This window comes from Watersipora subatra, chromosome 9 (genome assembly GCF_963576615.1).
Source record: "Watersipora subatra chromosome 9, tzWatSuba1.1, whole genome shotgun sequence".
NCBI lineage: Eukaryota > Metazoa > Bryozoa > Gymnolaemata > Cheilostomatida > Watersiporidae > Watersipora > Watersipora subatra.
In genome coordinates, this window is record NC_088716.1 from 20579458 (window position 1) to 20592649 (window position 13192).

Sequence of the window (13192 nt, forward strand, 5' to 3'; positions counted from 1 at the left end):
AGTCAAAAATTTTCTTTTTAGCACTGGTTTTAAATTTCAAAAACTGTAAAAAGAAATTCAGTTCACTGCAAGTGTGGGGCAAGTGTATGTTAATATTATAAACGCACGCTACTACCGAAAGTGAGGCTTTTCATAAAAATGTTTACACGATTGTCTAAACTTTTCTATGTTCCACTCAGAGTTTTAGGTCTATCACGTTATCGGATATTTGTACAGGTCGTAGCGAAGTTCTAGTTTAATTCTCAATATGAAAATTAAGCCGAGAGCCCGCGATATTTTTTGTGCATAGTAAACTTAGTTGCGCGTCAGCTAGTCAACTAAACTACGTTCGTATTTGTTTCCCGAAGATTATCTCATCGTGAAGTGTACGAGTTTTGTAAGCATCCAGATACGTTTACAACTTACTTATACACACTATTTTAACTAATTTATTTAGCCAGTCATTATTAGCAGTGTGAATACACTTTTCGTTTTTGCAATTTCGTAATAATATCGAAATATTAGATACGTCTGCAACTTGCCTTCACTCGCAATGAGTACAGTTGATGATCCGCAATTCCTTTTAAGACACCTTCGTACCTGCTTTATCACAAGTGATGAATCTGGTCTTTGCGAAATGCTTGTGGAGCCCGACCTTATCCGTGCTGATCAAAGAAAAAGATCCAACTCAAAGTTAAGCAAGTCAGTTAAACACAAGTCTGTTCTCACCCTTACATTTGCAAATCGTTCGCTCACTGCTATCTTCACTTTATTGATCTGACTGCATTGAGTTAAACTCAAACTCATTTGCATTCATTCTAGTGTTCTCATATTCTATCTATTGGATCAATCTGTATCAGTGGCTAAGTTTTAAAATTCAAACGTTATGGAAATGTTTGGATGAAACTCACGTTTTTTGTCTGACTTTTCTTTTTAGCAACTCACACTCAGGGAGTGAACATGAAATAAGTGTTTCTCCAGATATCCTCTCAGACATGGACTTTGGTAATGTGATCATATGATGTTTTTTACACACTTAAATCCATTTGTTGGTGATGATCACGATAGGACTCAATGTGTAGCCTATGGTGTTGAGCTTTAAAAGAATTGTGTGTTTTGTCACACTTGAATTTGTGAATTTATAGTAAAGTACATGTTGTATACATTGAAAGTTTACCAAGAAAAGGGAATAGGAAAAGTTTCAGGCTTTCATTAACTGTTGTCTTCCAATCGATGGGTCTCACATATCAACCATCTTTAATTAAACTTCATTTTCAACTTTAGGAATTTTTTTAAAGATATGCTTGATTGCACCAGTTTTGTGTAATCTTATTATTAACATGTATAATTCTGTTACATTACAGGTGGAGTGCGAATGCGCTCTAGTACAGCTTACAGGATTGAAAAGATAAAGCAGGAGAAGAACAGCAGGGCGAAAATCAAATCCATAAAATGGAGACACAATGATTCAACAGAAGCAGGTCTTAATATGTGTATTTATATAATATGTTATAATATATGTAATTATTTATTATTTATTATATGTATATTATAACTATATAATTATAAAATAAGTAATTATAAATATATGTAATTATATATATTATATGTATTTCATAATTGTATAATATAAATAATTATATAATTATTCATATATATTATATCAATATAATTATATAATATATGAAATTATAATTTTATATATATATTATATAATTATATTATCTATAATATATATTAGAGATAAAATATGTAATATATATTACGGTATATAATTATATATCATATATATGATTAATTATATTATATATCATATATATGTTATATATTTTTTATTATATATAATTATATAATAATATTGATATATACAATTTATATAATATGAATATTGACTTCATTTTTACTCGCGTTGATTTGATGCCATGATTTGATATCATTCATTTACGCTCTTTGGCTAATTTGTTTCTACTGACACATTTCTATATGTTCAAATTTAAGCAACATATTATCAATTAAACTTCAAAATTAATGAAATATTTTAAATTTATATAAATTAATTAATGTAAATATACAGGTCATTTTTTGGCATGGCATGTATCTGGCTGTCAACTTTGCTGTCTGCAGATTTTCTAGCCACCAGTTGTTTCACAAATTGAGTTTAGATTTAGATTAGCATCGTTATGAACTGGATGCCCATTGCATCAATTGTGATAATTTTATGAAGGTATCAATATGATTAATGCGAGTTATATATTCTTGCATAGACGAAGAAACTCTTGAACAGTTGTTTGGGAAAAAACCAATAAAGCTTCAAAAACCCACATCAAATCTTGCAAAACTTCTGACGTCAACCAAGGAAGCAGAGTCTAACAATCCTTTTGACGAGTACAAGAAGTATAATGGAGAGGTACATATCAATCTCATGCATAGTTTTTAGTTGAAAATACAGAAAAAAAGCAATAGTTTGGAGTTAATATCAGCAGAGGTCATGTGGCTAATACATTTGTATCTGTAGGTGCTTGTAATGAGATGTTTATTTGTTAAAAAAGTGATGTATGGCAGTCTATGGAGTCTATGACAGTCTAGGGAGTCTATGGCAGTCTAGGGAGCCTAGGAGTCTATGGCGGTCTAGGGAGTCTAGTAGTCTATGGAGTATAGGGAGTCTATGGCAGTCTAGGGAGTCTATGGCAGTCTAGGGAGTCTATGGCAGTCTAGGGAGTCTATGGCCGTCTAGGTAGCCTATGGCAGTCTAGGGAGTCTATGGCAGTCTAGGGAGTCTATGGCAGTCTAGGGAGTCTATGGCAGTCTAGGGAGTCTATGACAGCCTAGGGAGTCTATGGCAGTCTAGGGAGTCTATGGCAGTCTAGGGAGTCTATGGCAGTCTAGGGAGTCTATGGCAGTCTAGAGAGTCTATGGCAGTCTAGGGAGTCTATGGCAGTCTAGGGAGTCTATGGCAGTCTAGGGAGTCTATGGCAGTCTAGGGAGTCTATGGCAGTCTATGGCAGTCTAGGGAGTCTATGGCCGTCTAGGTAGCCTATGGCAGTCTAGAGAGTCTATGGCAGTCTAGGGAGTCTATGGCAGTCTAGGGAGTCTATGGCAGTCTAGGGAGTCTATGGCAGTCTATGGAGTCTATGGCCGTCTAGGTAGCCTATGGCAGTCTAGGGAGTCTATGGCAGTCTAGGGAGTCTATGGCAGTCTAGGGAGTCTATGGCAGTCTAGGGAGTCTATGACAGTCTAGGGAGTCTATGGCAGTCTAGGGAGTCTATGGCAGTCTAGAGAGTCTATGGCAGTCTAGGGAGTCTATGGCAGTCTAGGGAGTCTATGGCAGTCTAGGGAGTCTATGGCAGTCTAGGGAGTCTATGGCAGTCTAGGGAGTCTATGGCAGTCTATGGCAGTCTAGGGAGTCTATGGCAGTCTAGTCGTTATTGCTTTAATTAGCCTATCAAATTCATCAACTGAATTTGATAGGTTGTATTTCAGAATGAAAGTTAAATCTTCAGTTGTAGCCTTATTTCTATCAGTTGATGAATTTGAAAGGTTGTATATCAGAATTAATTGCTTTAAATAATAGCCTACTGTCTATTTGTAGAATCAGGTGGACACAAAGAACATAGACATCTATATGACAATGCAGGATACTTCGTTGTCAAAGAAGCTGCTTCCTGTAACCGTCATAACAACAGCAACTGTGCAGCAGACAATAGGATTGACTTGCTGGAAGTACACTAGAGAAGGGAGGAAACCTGAGCTTCAGTTAGTTTACTGATTGGTTACAGTTTGTCACATCCTCTCTATCACTTATCCTTATACAGAGTGAAAGTTTGGAACATCTTTAGTGTTGCATCAATGGTTGCATTTCAGCATGGCCAATGGGAGCACAACTCTCACTTAGATAGTTAATATCCCTGTTGGATACATAATGCAATTAGTCTTTTTGGTAATGGTTTGTACTGATATAATTGGTGTCACAAGTACACCGAGTGGTTGTTACTATTAACCTGGGTGTCACTTTAACTCTAGGTGGAGTTGCTATCTCCTTTTTTGTTTGTTCATCTAGAGCTTACAGCTGGGCTTCAATTTTTCGTAGTTGTGTGTAATTACTGCTTCAACCATATTAATTTCGTTTGTCACTAGTAAAGACCTGGAGTTGTATTCCCTCCACATGACAGAAGATGATGGCGAAGTGGATGATGATTTTCCTGCTTTGGATCACAAGGTTAGTTAATTGTGACACTGGGATGAGTATTCCCACTGAATACTAGCGTCAGGAGTTGTCTGCTCTGGGCAATATTGAGTGCTAATCATAGCTCCTCTAACAATAGTTTCATCATTCACTAAGGTTAAGTGTACAACAGTTTATAAACAGTTTTCAAGAACTGATAAACGAATCTTAGATGATTATAAGCAATAACATTCCATGGATATTCTAAAGTTATTTTATATTTCTCTAGTTGTTGTGAGACTTTTGTTCCAGCAACCAATATCAAAGTTTGGATTCGCTAAGCTAGCTCTGGTAGTGCAGCGTCCTGCACAACCGGTTTCCAAGCCTGCAGCTCGTTACACAAGGTTGGGGGAGGTGGGCCAGAGACCTACCGAAGCTGCGCCTAGAGTAAGGAGGTCTAACGTAGCTAGCACACTAGACAGGAACACTCAGCTGGTCACCATGTAAGTTCTGTATACACATGCTCAGACCATACTGTAGTCTTTTCATGATGATCACCTGGTCAAGATTTTGGAATAGTTTAAACGGTACATACAAGCTAAATTTATAAGCTTTTGTTGAAATTTGTTTGAAAGCATTTATTTGCTTTGTCTAAAACCAGATATTTCGCAGCTGATTCCAGCGAGTACACACATCATGTTATTCCACAGACACATCCCTGATCATGGCTCTACCAAGTTACTAGTAGATGTCAGCACTGTGACAGTTGGACAGCTTCTGCAGCTTGTACAGGAGAGACGCAATGTACGTGCTCTGCTACAGGCTGGCATACTTCATACCCAACCTGTTGTTAAGTTCCCATTCTACGTACAAGTCTGTGTTCATAGCCATACCGCTTTCAATTCGAACCACCTGAAAAATGCATGAAATGCGTGTTAATCCTGAGATAATCTTTAATGCAAATCAACAGGACCAAACTTAAGTATGCTGATGTTACTCTGACCAAGCTGTTGTTACCAAGGTGATAAAATTCCACTTTCAACTGTTTGGCATGTAGAAAACTGACAATAAATTATTGTCAAATTTTAATTTTTTAAATTACTGAAGAGTTGTTTCAAAATAACAACATATTCTTGCTGATAACAGAATTAACCAGTTGAATGTGAGTTATGCACAAGCACTTTTAGCAAGCATCAACATGCTGATGCTAGTGTCATGATAGCAGAAGTGAGCAATGAACACAGGAAATTCCACACCGGTACTAAATTTTTCTTTCTATAGCTTTACCTACTCTCAAAACTCTGTTCCTAACATGGATTTAATCTTTGACTCAACATCTTCGGTCATAAAGTGATCAAGTTTTTTTTTGTTTTCAGTTATTCTCAGTGGCCAATGAGAAATTTCAACTTGGGAATGAATTCAATCAGAAGTTGGATGAGGATGTCCTGATTGCTGACTCTTCTTCTAGAGAATTTTATATGACTTGTTCTCGCACCCCTGTAGGTTAGTTACTAGAACTTCTGAAGACCAGACATGCCAGTGAGTTGTGGAACATTTGTCACACATGTCTTCTAGCCAAGCATTAATGGTTTTTGTTCACTCAACTCACTCTATTTTCAGAAAACAATTGTTTACATTAAACTCACTAAATTTCTAGCCCACTGATTGGTTACACGATGGATGTGCCTAGTTAACTGCACACTAACCACAAAACTACTTATATTGAAACGATCATCGTAATGCTGACAGGGTGACTTGTTTTGCACAATCTAACTAATTCTGACTCTAAAAGTGCTGCTGTCAGATTTAACAACTGTGGAGTGCTTATTGAACCGCACAATTTAAACAACTGCTAGTCAATTTATTTTTCTCTACAGCAGTGCTAAAAATAGTTAACTTCATTCACAAATAAGCGTGATTTATTTGGTTCATTCTGTCACTTTCTCATCGTTTACTCCTCAATCTTTGTAATTTTGCATCTCATACTTGTTTCGAATCATGGCGCAAAGTATTTCTCATGTTTTTTTGCAAGGTAGGCATGCTCATTTAAATTGATGATAGCGTGAATGGTTACCAATGATCTACCTCCTAGGCATCATACCTCGAGTGCGTTTGTACGAGCGTTCTTTTGCAACGTTGAAAGACACCTTAATAGTTTAAACACATTTCATTAGCCACTGGTATATCGAGGTCAGCATCCCTAAACAGTTTTGGCAGCATTTACAATTTCTCTGACTTGCTTTTTAGCTTTGGCATGAAGCTGTCGTTATAAAATTGTTCTCTTTAATGCGTGTAGTAATTTTGTGACCCACACCTTATTTATTCCTAATAAATTATTATTAGGAATAAATTATCATAAGTAATAATTTATTCCTAATAATAGCAGTGTTATATGGTTATAATAAATAATAATTATTTTATCATAATTATGTAACACTGCTAAAGAAGGCAACCATAAGTGTCACATGTAAAATGCTTGTTGTTGATTGGAGAAGTTGTTTCCTCTTACAATGTCTAAATTGTTCTAGAGGGGAGAAGTTGCCTTTCCTTACTGTGTCTTGACTGTGCTAGATTAAAAATTTGCCCTTTACAATATAATATTTAAACTGTTTTTGATTAAAAAAGTTGGCTTTCTTGACATTGTTCATCCTGTTTTTCATATATGAAGTTGCTATTCCTTGCAATGTTTAACTTGATCAAAACTGGGAGGTAGCCTCTCTAAAATTTCATAAGGTGTTAGGTCAGGCAAGCTACCATGACTAAATTACATTCATGCATTTCAGGACCCAGATCGGTTTCTATGATAGATGCTGGCAGCACAACTGACAGCAATATGTTCCCAGATATTGACCCAGTGACTACAGATGAAACCGAAACTCTTCACTCATCTATGGTCTCTCATCCTTCACAAAGCAAGCTTTTCTCTGTCAACCTTGTGACTAGAGTATTCTCCAACCTACAGGTTCAACTCAGTGAGTCCCTGAACCGCCAGTTATTATACAGTAGGCGCTTCTACAATGTAAACAATTCGTTCCAGGAATGTATACGTTAATATGCGTTAATATGTTATAGGGATTTTACGTTATAAAAACAGTAAAAACATAACATACATGTAAATTGCCTAATCTTTGCTAAGATCTTTCAAAACTCATCTCTACCAAAAGGAAAAACTTGACTTCAACTTTTTAATTTGTGGGCTGTGCCGTAACTGTAGTATTATTGGTTTGCATTGACAACTTCTCTCCTTTTTCTGATAAATCTCACTGATTTCATAGACCAGTTGCAGTAATTTTAATTTTATAACAAGGTGATGGGGAGCGCACATCTTCGAAGTTCATTTACAATGATTTGTCATTTTTTCTAAACAGCAAAGCCTACTCTTCAAAGTAAAACTATTAACAAATATTTGATACGTCTACAATAGAGCAAAACAACCAAAGATTTTTACTATAAAAAGCGGTACTGCCTGTTCATATCCTTTTCTGTATCCAGGGGTCAAAGTTAGCATAAAAATTTTTTGACGATACTATAACTCGTGACATTGAGATTGGTAGACCGATGCTGTAACACCTGCACCAACCGATCGCCTTTGTATTTATGAGCAACTGCGCAGTTATCTTATTCTCTGTTTAGAGAGTAGATAGCTGCACAGTTAGTAATTACATCAGGTCGCCCAGGACTGGACTAATGCAGTCCAAGCGATGAGGAAGCTGACAACGGAGACGCATGTCACTCGCACCGAGCAGGAAGGCAACTGACAGTCAAGTCAGTGTAGGCGAACTGAGATTTGCATACACTGTAGTCCAGCTATGGCCAAATGACAGATCTTTGTAGTTTTTTTGTGGATCTTTCAAGTTGCCTGTCAAAAAAAACTTTCAATTTTTTTTAAAAGTTTGATTTTAAAAATACTTTTGTCAACTTTTCTTGGAATTTTTGTAAATTCATTGTTTTCAGCAATGAATTTTGTAAAAAGCAATCATAGGACACGACTCACAAATACTCATCTTCGTGAACTTTAAGAGTTGCTAGAAGTAGCAAAAACCACGTTTTAATGTGTAGTCAAAGCCCATTCATCATCATTTTCACTGATATCAGACATATTTATTGCAGTACATTCATTCACTGATTTATAGTCCAATTATTTATATAAGCAAAAACTTTTCAAATCGTGTTTTAGACCTTGTTTTAAGATGTGCATAAGTAATTGCATGTTTATGTAAGGTAAAAATAAAAGTGCGCATCTACAGCTCGTTGTGGATCTTTAACGCGTCAGATTTGGCTGTAACGGATCATGACCAAAATTATTTGGCCATCCCTGCTGTCGTCTATAGTTGACGAGGAAGTTTGCGCCATTGAATGAAAAGAAGACTGCTTTGAAAACGAATTTTATTCTGACCTTTTATTGCCTTTTTAAGATTTTATATTTTGTAAACAAATCAAATGTAAATTATACAATTTTTTACGTTATTCGTCATAATAATTTAGTGTAAACGATGGGTAGCTTAGCTTCACCCATCGCCGATAAAAACCTAAAACAATAAATGAGTGTTGTAATAACACCAAACGCCGGGTGTTGCACGGGTAATAGAATAATTATTCAATGAATTTGAGTAACTCACCTGGAAGGCTCGATATTTTTTAAAATCTTTACTAAAACAATAAGCACGTTTTGGGACAGCTTAACAAATGTAACAGTCAACAGTGCTTGAGTTATTAACTCCAAGCAAATGCTTCAAGCGTTAGTATTTTAACCAATGTAATGACTATTTTTTCTCATGAATGTATTATATTCCGTGTAGCATAATGGTTAAGTTTGCGGCCGCTATATCTGGATGTTTCGAGATCAAATCTCATGTCATGCAGGTTTTTCATTGCTATAACTAGACACATGGTTTAACAAAACGACGAACGCTGAAATTTAAATTGCAGAAAGATATATAGATACACTAATTGTGCCACCCGGCATTGCCCGTGTAATAGAAGAGTATTTGGACAGAAAATTGATTTGTATTTAACATATAACAACATTTGCCATTCTAACTTTCAAACTACATATCATGAGAAAAGTTTTTTGTCTTATAAGCAATGAGAAGTAGTGAGAGTTTTGCTATTAGCCAGTTTAATAATGTGAGCGAACAGCTTCTCGTGACGTTATGCTATGACCCGCGTCATACGTAAAGCAGTTAGGTATTGCTCTGATAAAATGACTTATATTGGCAGGCTGGCAATTCGACTTCCGTAGTCTAGTGGGCTAGGTGTAAGACTGGTGAACGGCTTGGTCCGAGATCGAATCCTCTTCCGTACGGGATATGTATTCCAAGTTTTTAAGATCTATAGCCGGATTTCCGACAGACGGATTTCCAACACACGGACTTTGAGAAATATATATATGGACACAATACTTTGTCATATTTTGCATACTGGATAGTTTCCATTCACAAAATATTACAGGTATATCTACGAGTGGTATTGAGATACAACCTGTGAATACAAAAAGTGCCATAAAGAGTTTGCTGATGAAGAAAACATCAATTGTAGACTGTAGCGCCATATTAGCCTGTGCTGTAACCAAATCACGATCTAGTGGTGAGTCATACAATATTTTTTATAATTAAACTCTCTTTTAGATTTCATGGTTTATGACAAATAAAATTGTCTACTTGGATAAAGAAGCATTTACCAACCAGTATTCGATCGATAATTATCAATAAGGTGCCACCTTTGGAGTTGTCCGCTCATATATCAACCCTAATTGCCACTAGAGCACTCCTTTGCTAAATGCATTTTGCATTTTTTTTAAATTTATTTCTGCACAGTAACATGTGAATAGTGTCAAAAGCATATTTACGTCATAAGAGAGATTCATGCATTTTAGTTATTCAATTTTCATTTATTATCTTTGATATTTCAATTAGTAATTTTTACCCTGCGTCTTACTAAAGCCGCAAAAGTTAAAAACATCTGAAGTCCCAAATCTAAAACTCTCTCATTCTATTAATAAAACAACGGTATGACGTAAATTTGGAGTTGTCATCCACAAGCACTATGTTGTACTATGACGCCTTTGATACTTAAAAATGTTTAATAGCAATCCTTCACTCCCCCTGGTTAATTGGTCAAAGCATTGAGTCGAAAGTAATGACGATGATAAATGTTTTTTATATTAGAACGTCTGTAGCCTATATGCTGGGGGTTAGTCTATGGTATCAAAGAATCATGGAATCACTCTAATATTTAATAGGGCCTTAAGATAAATTAGGTTTGATCATTTCTGTCTGAATGAACTCTTTGATTAGTCCAGCAGCTGCCCATTTTTAGCTGTCCAGCTGCAAAGCAACTGATCCGTCAAAAAGCATCTCTTGTTATCAGCGATGGGCACTTGAGTTAACATGCTTGAGTAAGCTTTAAGACATCGCACAGATGAATTAAATTAAATTGATTCTCTGGTATCTTTTACTTACTGTAAAGTTGTAGCGACTCAAGGCATTCTACCAATAAGGATTAAAGTGAATTGAGTTTTTACTGTCACCATGGAGGAATTGACTCGATTTTCTATTTTCAATAAACAAAATGACTCGAGTTAAAAGAAACCATGGTTCCCTTCATTATTACTTAGTATGCGCCAAAGCGAAGATGTCAGTGCAGTCCCATGTTTCCAGCCACACACGTTTTTACAATACCTCGATACCAGTGCATATATTTTATTGGTCATAATCATGTACTACGCAATAATATAGTTTAGCTCTATCGTTTGCTTGCGTACTGACAATAAGATTATATATAAGCTTCATAACTGCTCGCGAATATTGTTCATTCCGCCGAAAAGCCTTTATAATGCCTATACGAAAACATTGATCACAGATTGCAGTGTTAACCGATCCACCCAAAACTTTGCCACAATAAATTGAAAAAAGGTTATTATTTTGCAAAAAATGCTTCAGTTACATAGTTTTTCCTTTACACATGAAACACAGAACAAAATAGTGGTTTCAATATTTTAATTTTTAGTTTAGGATAAATGAAAGAAAAGATTGTAAGCACTAAACAGCGACCTATTTCTGCAAGAAAAATCCTTCAACACTGGACTAATTTTGGTTACTACATTTTTATATTAGATATGCAAGTCTGCATTTTGGTCAGACTACAAAAACGATAACGTTTTACCTTTGCGGCCGGTTTCACTAAACTACAAAAATATTAAACATTTGTTTTGTTTTTTAAATGTATTGATTCTTGTGGAGAATTGTTTGTTGATTCTAAAAACTTGAAATTGAGATTATATAACAAAAAACTCTAACAAAAAAATTTATATAATAGAAATTATATTTTTACAGTGAAAATGTCGAGTTTGTGGCAGCAAGAAAATGGCATGCAAGGCTGAATTCCATCTTCAAAAGCAATGAAATCCCTAGTGAAATAGTTGATATTTGCTATACAAACAGTCAATGGACTGAGCTAATGCGAGGAGTTAAGATAGCAATAATGGGTTATTGCTATTTTTATATATCGCATTAGGTCAATTTTTGTCAGAATTGATAGAGAATTGATTTTTTTTATTTTGGAGAATTGAGTCGAGTCATTGAAGTTAGCATAGCTAAAGATTGAGAATGGACTTGCGGTGTTTTGCAATAGTTGTAAATTGAATCTATTCTTACACAACATGATGCAAAATAATTGGAAATTGAATTGTTAATTTTTTGATGAGAAATGAAATGAATCGAATCAAGTCATTTTTAAAGCCTTATAAACATCTCTGCTGGTTATCTTCAAATGTGTGTATTGCAGGAAAGACTGTCTTTAGCCTGCACTTTAACGCCGGAGATTCGACAGCGCCGAGTATCCGGCAGCATGACTTTGAGGCTAGTGAAGCGATAGCCAATGAAATTGTGTCTCTCATTAATGAACTGACAGTCAAGAGTGATGAAAACCCGTTGCTCAAAGAGCAAAAGCAGAGAAGGCAGAGCTCCTTGTACTAGTCTGGAGACAGTTTCTACATTCCAAGCATTGGTGTTAACTTGTCATTTTTTTGTTAATTTTTTTCACACCAAGGCTTGAAGCCACTATGGTTCGATCGGCCAATTGCACGTTTAGGATCCATTCATACGTTGGTGAGCCAATCAACGCAAAGAATTTCCATACCAAATTGTTGATTGAAATATAACCAACAGTCAGTGACCTATTAGAGTCAAGGTCGCCAACAGTTTTTTGCCAATTTAATTTTTGTCTCTATAAGCACCAAGAATGATGATATTTGGAGCAACTTGCTCCATGGTTTAATCTCTGGTGTGCCAATGCAGTACTGAATAACACAGATTTATTTCTATATATCTGCTTAATAGAGTTTTGATTGTAACATTGCCTCATAGAAAGTTAGCCATTTGTTATTTCACAATTATTGTGTCCATTTTTCTGGTGTTACAGTAAATAACCATCTGAGTAATTTTTTGACAAATGGTGTAGCAATGATGGTAATAGTTGTGGTTACAAGGTCTATGTTAGGTCAAGGTAGCAAAAACTGATCAGAGGCTAATTGTTTTTCATTTTTTGAAACACAAATTTTTTTATCTATATTTTGACTGTATCTGAATACGATAATTATATAACTAATAAGCATGCAAGATCTCTGTATATCGTGTGAATAGCTGATCAGTTGCCAAACTAGTCCAACTATTTAATAGCTGTCAATTGCTATGTACATTATCTTTTTATGCAATTTAAATGAGTTCATTTTATGAAATGCATTACGAAAATATATATTTCTATAGCTTATGATTTGTTGCTCATGGAAGTTTGTTATGTTTACTTTTTAGATACAGTATAATTAAATAATTAATTAAATAAATTTTTTGAATTTATGAATGCACTAGCGAAATGCCCGGTCTTTCACGGGTATTAAAGCAGCTTATAAGCAAAGGCAGGTAATGCATTTGCCTGCTACTTGCCATTAGTCTGGCACATTGTCAATGCTTAATTTTAGCAAGCTAGTATTTGTATTGCTAAACTTGCTAATAAGAGTCGTGTGAACAAGCTTTCGTGACGCTGCGCCGTAAT

The 13192-nt window shown here is 35.4% G+C and overlaps 1 protein-coding gene across 1 annotated transcript; it reads left to right on the forward strand.

Annotated features, from left to right (window-relative positions):
- Window positions 1-351: 351 nt before the first annotated feature.
- LOC137404340 (target of rapamycin complex 2 subunit MAPKAP1-like) lies at window positions 352-12884 on the forward strand. Its single transcript, XM_068090534.1, has 12 exons — window positions 352-681; window positions 917-984; window positions 1344-1460; window positions 2244-2386; window positions 3569-3732; window positions 4114-4195; window positions 4454-4644; window positions 4852-4945; window positions 5518-5644; window positions 6925-7113; window positions 9593-9727; window positions 11927-12884. The coding sequence occupies exons 1-12, from the start codon at window positions 533-535 to the stop codon at window positions 12115-12117; spliced, it is 1650 nt and encodes a 549-aa protein (XP_067946635.1). The 5' UTR covers window positions 352-532; the 3' UTR covers window positions 12118-12884.
- Window positions 12885-13192: the final 308 nt, after the last annotated feature.